We start from the raw sequence: 10,395 nt of genomic DNA, 5'->3' as shown, positions 1-10,395 counted from the left end.
ATATATGTATGGGTGTGTGTGTGTATATATATATATATATATATATATATGGGTGTGTGTATATATATGTGGGTGTGTGCATATATACGTGTGTGCTCGCGTGTGTGTATATATATATGTGTGTGTGTGTGTGTGAATATACCTGCTTGTTCCCTCACCTGTCTTCATCTTTTGTTTCCTGTGAATCTGAAATAATATATATAACGGATATATATATATATATATATCCAAGTTTTACTCGGTCTCTTGGTCAAACATTCTTACGTAATTACTGGTGCCCGAACTGAAATTACATCGCTCCCAACAATTATTACATCTGGGGGAATCAAAGTAAAACAATTGATCACCACCAGCAGAATGCTGTTATTATTATCATCGTCATGGAAACACCAGATCCTGCTTCCATTTCGTCTCGCACCTCAATTAATCAATGCCCAGACCTTGTTTACATTATCAACATCCGTCATCCATCATCTTCACTACTCGAAGAAGACTCCTCCTCTTCATTCCTTACTAATTATTTCGTATGACAGCAATCTTATATTTTTTCTCTCGTCATTAACTGTTTTTCATTTCCAATTTCAACTGGGACCCTTCGTGCAATAATTATTTTTTTTCCATTATGGTACAACTTGAGAACAGTGGTCCCGGTGCGCGCACTCGCGTACTCGCGCAGCCACGCTAGCTAGTCGTGGCTTAGTCGATCCTGCAACGACTACTTAGCAAAGTAAATAAAATACAAAATAAATAATTTAAAAAATAAAATAACACAAAAGCACAAAGTAAGGATCGACTAGTCATGACTAGCTAGCGCGAGTGCGCGCACCGGGAGCACTGTTCTCAAGTAGTACCTCCCATTATTGTAGCATTGGATGTATTTTACGTATTGATTGAATACTATTGAAGGTAGCTAGTTGTTTAGTATTTAAGCTTGATCATTTAGTTCAATAAAGGCTTCTGAACGTAGAATGTCGCGTGCGACTTCAGCCTATTTCAGTAAACCTGAAACCACACGATATATATAAATAATGTCGGGCTATGCTATTTTTGAACAGTACTATTATCAATGAGGAGACTCCACTCGAGTAATACCGACCCACCCGAAACCGGTACTACTTAAGAAGAGTGGTCCCGGTGCGCGTACTCGCGCAGCCACGCTAGCTAGTCGTGACTAGTCGATCCTACAACGACTACCTAGCAAAGTAAATAAAGCACACAATAAATAATTTTTTTACATAAATACTCATCTACTACTTAATTTAGCGACCCTGAAAAGATGAAAGGCAGTCAAACTCAGAGGAATTTGAACTCAGAAAGTAGTGGACACCAGCTTAATTGTAACTCTTTTCCTCTTTTACTTGTTTCAGTCATTTGACTGTGGCCACGCTGGAGCACCGCCTTTAGTCGAGCAAATCAACCCCAGGACTTATTCTTTGTAAGCCTAGTACTTATTCTATCGGTCCCTTTTGCTGAACCGCTAAGTTACAGGGACATAAACACACCAGCATCAGTTGTCAAGTGATGTTGGGGCGGACAAACACAGACACACACACACATATATATACATATATACAATGGGCTTCTTTCATATTCCGTCTACCAAATCCATTCAGAATGCAACCCCCAATATCACCAGTGGGGCCCGACAGCATATGCTGGTTTACCCCTGCCGCATCCTGCTGGTTCCACACCCCTTTGAGCAACATCAGTTCTCTCATCCATCCACAACTACTCTTCAAGCTTTCCTATCATTTATAAACTCTCTTGCCCCTCTCTCTCTCTCCAACACCTCTAACCACCAAAGCTTTCCATACTCCATCCAGCCTCACAAACCGAGGTCTACCTCTGGTTCTGCTGCCTACCACTTCTGCCTTCGCCACCCTCCTTACCATCCACTCATCCATCCTCTCCATGTAGCCAAACCACCTCAACATTCCTCTAGCCATTTTGGTACATAGATTTTCTCTCATTCCTGCTCACCTTTGCACCCCTTCATGTGATATCAAGAGATAACACAACATACACACTGAAAGATACATATATATATATATATTGTTTCAGTCATTTGACAACAGCCATTTGGGAGCACTGCCTTAAAGGGTGTTAGCTGAAGAAATCGACCCCAGGACTTATTCTTTGTAAGCCTAGTACTTATTCTATTGGTCTCTTATGCCGAACTGCCAAGTTACGGGGACATAAACACACCAGCATTGGTTGTCAAGTGATGGCAGATACACACACACACACACCAAATCCACTCGCAAGGCTTTGGTTGGCCTGAGGCTATAGTAGAAGACACTTGTCCAAGGTGTCATGCATACAGTGGGACTGAACCGGAACCATGTGGTTGGGAAGCATCTTTTGGGGTTGATAAATTAAGTATCAGTTGTGTACTGGGTTTGATCTAATCAACTGGCCTCCTCCCCAAAAATGTTGGTCTTTGTGCCTAGTGCAGAAAAGAATATTAAGGCTGCTAGCTGGCAGAAACATTAGCACACCAAGCAAAATGATTAGTGGTATTTCATCTGTCTGAGTTCAAATTCCGCCGAGGCCGACTTTGCCTTTCATCTTTCGGGGTTGATAAATTAAGTACCAGTTGCGTACTGGGGTTGATCTAATTGACTGGCTCCTTCCCCAAAAATTTCGTGTCTTGTGCCTAGAGTTGAAAAAAAATAACATGATATAAACCTGTGAAAATACTGTTGGGTTATCCAGAATCGAAAGGAATTCTTAAAAGAGTGGTCTCTAATTTTCAAATGAATTTAACACTTTTCATTCCCATATTTTATTCAGACTGCACTGTCATGGTTTCATTTAATTTTGAATATAATGAAGAACTTAATAAATTAATTATCAGTAAGCCAGCGAGTTGGCAGAACCATTAGTTGGTAGTACCGGGCAAAATGCTTATTGGCGTTTTGTCGGTCTCTACGTTCTGAGATCAAATTCCGCTGAGGTCGACTTTGCCTTTCATCCTTTTCAGGGTTGATAAAATGAATACTAGTCAAGTACTGAGGTCAATGGAATCGACTTCACCACCCCTGCCACTCAGAATCAGAATTCCTCGCCTTGTGCCAAAATGTGGAACCAATAAATTAACTGTCATTATTAAGGTGGTAAAAGGCGGCCAGCTGCCGGAATCGTTAGCATGCCTGGTGAAATGCTTAGCAGTATTTCATCTGCTGCTGAGTTCTGAGTTCAAATTCCACCAAGGTCAACTTTGCTGCTCATCCTTTCAGGGTTGATAGATTAAGTACCAGTTACACACTGGGGTCGATGTACTCGACTAGCCCCCCCCTCCCCCCAAATTTCAGGCTCTGTGCCTTCATTCGAAAGGGTTATTAAGGTGGTGAGCTGGCAGAATGGTTAGCACACCCGGCAAAATGCTTAGTGACATTTTGTCCATCTTTACATTCTGAGTTCAAGTGCCACCGAGGTCGACTCTGCCTTTCTTCCTTTTCAGGGTTGCTCAAATAAGTACCCGAAATTGCTGGCCTTGTGCCAAAATTTGAAATCCTTAGCCCTTAAGCATTCAGTTTTCTCTGACGAATATAATGTTTATCTATTCATATCGATATGAATTAATCGTGTATTGCCTTCGAGCTTTGAGATTTTAATGACATGATTATTTATGATTAGAATAATATTGTAGGCTACGTGTGAGAGGTCAAATCTGGCTAATTTGAAGGTAAAGCAGGTAAATTATCTTGGTTGAAGGCGGCGAGCTGGCAGAATCGTTAGCACGCTGGGCGAAATGCCTTGTGGTATTTCATCTGCCGCTACGTTCTGAGTTCAAATTGCGCCGAGGTCGACTTTGCCTTTCATCCTTTCGGGATCGATAAATTAAGTACCAGTTACACACTGGAGTCGATGTAATCGACTTAATCCGTTTGTCTGTCCTTGTTTGTCTCCTCTGTGTTTAGCCCCTCGTGGGTAGTAAAGAAATAGGTAAATTATCTTGGCTGGATATGGCCAGTTTAAATGCTTAAGGGTTATTAAGATGGTGTTTGGAACTTAAGTTTTCCCAGAAATTTTAACCCTTCAGCATTGAGATTACTCTGTCAAATATATTGCTTATATATTACATTGTTTTGAATTAATCCTATATTGTCTTATGGCTTTGCGATTTCAATGCTGTGATTGTTTATTTTTAGAATGACATAGAAGGGTAGGTGTGAGGGGTCAGATCCAAGCCAAGTTGAACATAAAACATAGAATATTCTGAATGGATATCATCATTATCATCGTTTAACGACCGTTTTCCATGGTGGCATGGGTTGGATGGTTTGACTGAAGTCTGGAGAGCCAGCAGCTGCACCAGGCTCCAATTTCATCTGGCAGTGCTTCCACAGCTGGCTGCCCCTCCTAACGCCAACCACTCCGAGAATGTAGTGGGTGCTCTTTATGTGCCACCAGCACAAGAGCCAGTCAGATTCTGTTTAACTGCTAAAAGGTTAATGAAAGGTTTCAATCTAGACCACTTTTAAACAGGAAGTTTGTATCAGAACCAGGGGCAGTTTCAGATGAGAGAGAAGCAAAAGGGTTAATCCTTTTGATACCAACCTGCCTGAGACTGCCCCAGGTTCTGTGACATAAACTTTACTGTTTTAAAGTGGGCATCCAACTATAAAAACTCTACTGGATCAGATTGGAGCCTGGTGCAGCCATCTGGTTTGCCAGTTCTCAAGTCAAATCGTCCAACCCATGCCAGCATGGAAAGCAAACATTAAACGATGATGATGATGTTCCAGACCGAAGCTTAATAATGAGGAAGTTATTTTTTGAAATTCTTCATTATTTTATAAATTGATTGAAGCAAAAGCAGCCTATAGGTGCAGGAGTGGCTGTTTTGTAAGAAGCTTGCTTCCCATCCACTTTATTCCCATTATTCATCAAATAACTTCCAAACTGTAATCTCTCCCTCTAAAATAATCCCTTCCCTTGTTTCTTGACTACATCCACATGTATATATGTGTATTTCGTACTGTTCTCTAAAATCATTCTTTCGTGTTTGTTCTGCTCCCTAAAATGACTAACCTTGTTTCTTGGCTGCATGTATGTATGTATTTCATATTTTTCTCTCAGATAATTCTTGTTTGCTCTGCTCCCTAAAATGACTCTCTCTTGTCTGTCTGTAGAATGACTGTGCGAATGAGAGTTGACGATGAATGAGCCCCTTTAGTACACCGCACAGTCGATTGCAAAATATGCAAAAAGTATGAATGAGTATGAGTGCCAGAAGGAAAAGAGAAACACAACCGGTAGAATGTTTAAGAGAAGATTTTATTTATGTGTTAACATGTGTGTCTGTCTGTGCGTCATATAAGCATAATAATAATAGACAGGCCTTCATGTATACAAAGTGTGTATGTGTGTGCATTAAGTACAGAGCATTGAAAGAGTCTATAACATGACGTTAGAAGAATGTTCAGACACAAGGATGATAAATACCAGTTCGTAGTCAAGGTACATGATAGTTGAAGTGCTGTAACAAGAAGTTGTGGCTGCAATGCAGAACTGATTGAGGCACATGTCATGCAGGAAGCTGTGGCTACTATGCAGAGCCGGCTGAGTTGTTACAGGAGAAGGCCTGTTGAGTCAAGGAAAACCAAAATCGTAGCTGTGCCTCCTGACTGGCTCCCGTTCTGGTGGCATGTAAAATGCATCATATGAATATGGTTGATGCCTGTATCCTCTGACTGGCTCCTGTGTCTGTAGCATTGTAAAGAGCATCATCTGAATGTGGCCAGTGCCGGTGTCCCTTCACTGGCTTCTGTGCTGGTGGCACGTAAAAAGCATTATCCAAACATGATTGACACCAGCCCTGCCTGACTGGCTCCTGTGCTGGTGGCACGTAAAAACCACCCACTATACTCTATACTATATATATCATCATCATTTAACATCCGTTTTCCATCCTGGTATTGGTTGAACGGTTTGGCTGAGGTCTGGTGAGCGAGCGGCTGCACCAGGCTCCAATCTGATCTGGCAGAGTTTCTACAGCTGGATGCTCTACATAATGCCAACTTTCCGAGGGTGTAGTGGATGGTTTTTACATGTCACCAGCATAGGAGCTAGTCGTGTGGGCCTGGCATTGATTGCGTTTGGATAGTGGTTTTTACGTGTCACCTGCACAGGCACCAGTCAGAGGGTACTGGCATTAGCCATGTTCGGATGGTGCTTTTTATGTACCACAGGCATGGTGGGGCAGTCCTGGTATCAATTATGTTCGGATAGTGCTTTTTACGTGCCACTGGCACAGGAGTCAGTCAGTGGGGTACTGGCATCGGCCATGTTTGAATAGTGCTTTTTACATGCTGATGTATATATATGTGTTTGTCCCCCTAGCGTTGCTTGACAACCGATGTTGGTGTGTTTACGTCCCCCGTAACTTAGCGGTTCAGCAAAAAGAGACCAATAGAACAAGTACTAGGCTTACAAAGAATAAGTCCTGGGGGGTCGATTTGTTTGACGAAAGGTGGTGCTCCAGCATGGCCACCGTCAAATGACTGAAACAAGTAAAAGCGTGTGATATTGTTTTGCTTTCAGGATGTGAGTCCGACAAGCTGAAGGTCAGACATGAGCAGTAAGCGTGGCTATTTAAATGTTGACCCTGATTACGAAGATGTGAGTGAGCAGCAGAATAAGAAGCAGCGACTTATAGAGAAGGACGGTAAGTACAGCTTGTCTTAACCCTTTCACAGACATATTCTATAGGGTCCACTCTCTCAATCCACCCCACCACCGTTACAGGTTGTTGTCGACTTATGACCACAATTGGTTCCGATTGACTGGTTGTAAGTCGATTTGCTCCAAAGTTGGCCTATAGGTCTACATGGCTTTGTTTTATATTTTTATATTCTTAAGGTACATTCTCAGGTAAAAGTTACACACAGCATTCAGTAATATACTATTATCTTGGCATTATTTACATTATTTATATATTTACCTTAACCTGATGATGACGATGACGGATATTTGTCCTCATCTTGTTTATTGTTAACAATGTTTCGGCTGATATACCCTCCAGCCTTCATCAGGTGTCTTGGGGGAAATTTTGAACCTGGCTTCTCATTCCTAAGGTATTTTTTGATGTTGTTATTATTAAGGTCACTGCCTGGAATCGAACTCTGAATCTTGGTGTTAGTAGCCCGCACTCTTAACCACTGCACCATATGCCCGTGTATTATTATATTGGCCTTAGTCAAAAAAAATTGGAGTCTCAAACAGTCCTCTTATAAACAAATACGAGGTTGCCTCGATGTCCCTGCGACAGGATAGTCCTCCAGCACTGTGGCGATCAATAACCAAAACTAGGAGAAGCATTTGTTAGCTGACATCATCCGTAGACGGGTTCATTTCTAAGAAATCAAACCCATTAGATTTCAACTGGACTATTTACTATTGCTGCCTGGAGCTGGTGCACCAGTCATTGTAAAGTCGATTGGTCGTAAATCAATGACGATGATCTGTACTAATTTGTCTGCCCGCTGCCCTTAACACTAATTCTTGATGTTGCTCTTCCTATTCCCTTTTTCTCCCTGGTCTCCATTACCCCTATCCCAATACTGTTCTCTCCATGAACATTTTCTCAAAACAAATCTCTGCCATCCATCAGGGGTGGCAGGGTCTGTCTTTCAATTAAAAAAATTTTTTTACTGCCCACAAGGGGCTAAACACAGAGAGGACAAAAAAGGACAGACAAACGAATTAAGTCAATTATATCAACCCCAGTACATAACTGGTTCTTATTTAATCGACCCCGAAAGGGTGAAAGGCGAAATTTGAATTCAGAACATAAAGACAGGCGAAATACCTATTTCTTTACTACCCACAAGGGGCTAAACATAGAGAGGACAAACGAGGACAGACAAAGGGATTAAGTCGATTATATCGACACCAGTGCGTAACTGGTACTTAATTTATCGACCCCGAAAGGACAAAAGGCAAAGTCGACCTCAGTGGAATTTGAACTCAGAATGTAACGTCAGACGAAATACCTATTTCTTTACTACCCACAAGAGGTTAAACACAGAGGGGACAAACAAGGACAGACAAACGGATTAAGTCGATTACATCAACCCCAGTGCTTAACTGGTACTTAATTTATCGACCCCGAAAGGATTAAAGGCAAAGTCGACCTCGGCGGAATTTGAACTCAGAATGTAACGGCAGACGAAATACCGCTAAGGATTTCGCCCGGCGTGCTAACGTTTCTGACAGCTCGACGCCTTGTTTTTATATCGATGGATGAGCCGAGCAATCCCCCGTCTGTCTTTCATTTTGCAAGCTGTAAGGTGCTGGTGCCATGCAAAGCACCTAAGTGATTGATTATTCCTTTGAGAGCAACACAAGGCTTGAGCTGGCTCTTTAGCCTTGTTGATAGTAAGCCAACTTCTGTAGTGCTGGTTCCACAAAAAACAGCCCAACTAGGTCCACCCTGTAAAGTGGTTGATATTAGTAAGGGCATCCAGCAATAGGAACCAGTCAGAAAATGAAACCTTGGAGTCAAATGTGGTCCTCTGACCCATTAGATCCTGTTGAACAGTCCACCCCTTGCCTCTATAGAAAATAGATGTAAAATGAAGATTTCTCTCAGCAGTCTGTTCATATTTCAGTTAATTTACAAAATCAAGATCAAGAGGTGTTTTAACTGTTTAACATTTAAACAGGCAAATATTCTACCAGTTTTATGTTCCAGCCTCTGACACCTGTCCTACAATATAATTCCAAAAATATACGATCACATCATCAAAGTTTCAAGGCATGATAAAATCGAAACAAAATGGATAAATTAGCATTACATTTGACAGAAGAATCTGGATGCTAAATGGTTAAAATTAAACAGTTCATTTATAGGTTGTTGCTATTGTATTCCTGACCACCCTTGAACCCCAATCAGCTTCTTGTAACCATTGCAATATCCTAATCCTTAAATTTTGCATTAAATAATTGTTGCCCTCTAGAACTACAGTCATCTGGAATTCTGTTCCTACCTGAGATTTTCCTCTACTTTTTTTGACTTGAAGTTCTTCAGACTAAAATCAGTCAGATCAGTCTAGAAGGACCATCTTTAATCATTGATGAAATACCTGTTTCTTTATTACCCACAAGGGGCTAAACATAGAGGGGACGAACAAGGACAGACATAGGTATTAAGTCTATTACATTGACCCCAGTGCATAACTGGTACTTAATTTATCGACCCCGAAAGGATGAAAGGCAAAGTCGACCTCGGCGGAATTTGAACTCACAACGTAGCGGCAGATGAAATACGGCTAAGCATTTTGCCTGGTGTGCTAACGATTCTGCCAGTTTGATGCCTTTTTCTTTGGATGTATATTACACACTTGACATTACTGTTATCCTCCTCAATAAATCTGTTGCGATGGTCTGACCAAAGACTTGAGTGGGTTTTGTAGATAGAAACTGAAAGAAGCCTCTGTGTGTGTTACTGTCTCTTTGCCTTGACATCACCTGATGTAAGTGAGTGTATCTGTCATGCAAACAGTATTCTTCATTTCCGGTCCTCCCTGAGAACATGTCTAGTCATGGGGAAATATTACCTTACTGGGAAACTTGTGAGAGTTGGTGGCAGGAAAAGCACCCCAAAATCTGCCCCGACTAATGCAAGCATGTAAAAGAGGATATTAAAATGATGGTAATGAGGGTGGCTGGAGTGGAAATAGTGATGTGTCTATATCATCATCGTCGTTTGACGTCCGCTTTCCATGCTAGCATTGGTTGGACGATTTTGGTTGATGGCTGCACCAGGCTCCAATCTTGATTTGGCAGAGTTTCAACAGCTGGATGCCCTTCCTAACGCCAACCACTCCGAGAGTGTAGTGGGTGCTTTTTACGTGCCACCGACATGGGGGCCAGTCAGGTGGTACTGGCAATGACCTCGCTCGAATCCTTTTACACATGCCAGCAGCACAGGTGCCAGTAAGGTGACGTTGGTAACGATCATGCTCGAATGGTGCCTCCTACATGCCACTGGCACGGAAGCCAGTTGACTGCTCTGGCAACGATCACACTTGGATGGTGCTCCTGGCACTCTACTAGCACGGGCACAAGTGCCAGTAAGGCGACGCTGGTAACAATCACGCTCGAATGGTGCCTTTCATGTGCCACTGGCACAGAAGCCGGTTAGCCGCTCTGTCAACGATCACGCTTATATGGTGTCTTTGTACCACCAGCACGGAGGCTAGATAGCCGCTCTGGCAACGATCATGCTCGGATGGTGCTCTTAATACCCTACTAGTACGGGGCTAGAGTGCCAGTAAGGTGACAACTGGAAACGATCATGCTCGAATGGTGCCTTTTAAGTGCCACTGGCAAAGAAGCCGTATAGCCACTCTGTCAGTGATCACTCTCGTATGGTGCGCTTTGCAC

At 42.3% G+C, this 10,395-nt stretch overlaps 1 protein-coding gene across 2 annotated transcripts in view; it reads left to right on the top strand.

Moving 5' to 3' along the window:
- The window catches only part of LOC115212985 (YEATS domain-containing protein 2), a 42,545-nt gene that overhangs the window by 1,437 nt on the left and 30,713 nt on the right, over window positions 1-10,395 (top strand). For both annotated transcript variants that reach the window (XM_036503642.1, XM_029781852.2), the window contains exon 2: window positions 6,550-6,673. In XM_036503642.1, the coding sequence (XP_036359535.1) occupies window positions 6,580-6,673 (94 nt within the window). In that variant the 5' untranslated portion in view covers window positions 6,550-6,579. The remainder of the gene's footprint in view (window positions 1-6,549; window positions 6,674-10,395) is intronic.

Source organism: Octopus sinensis, linkage group LG6 (genome assembly GCF_006345805.1).
Source record: "Octopus sinensis linkage group LG6, ASM634580v1, whole genome shotgun sequence".
NCBI classification, from domain to species: domain Eukaryota; kingdom Metazoa; phylum Mollusca; class Cephalopoda; order Octopoda; family Octopodidae; genus Octopus; species Octopus sinensis.
The sequence above is the reverse complement of the archived record's forward strand: the minus strand, read 5'-3'. Positions and strand labels throughout refer to the sequence as shown.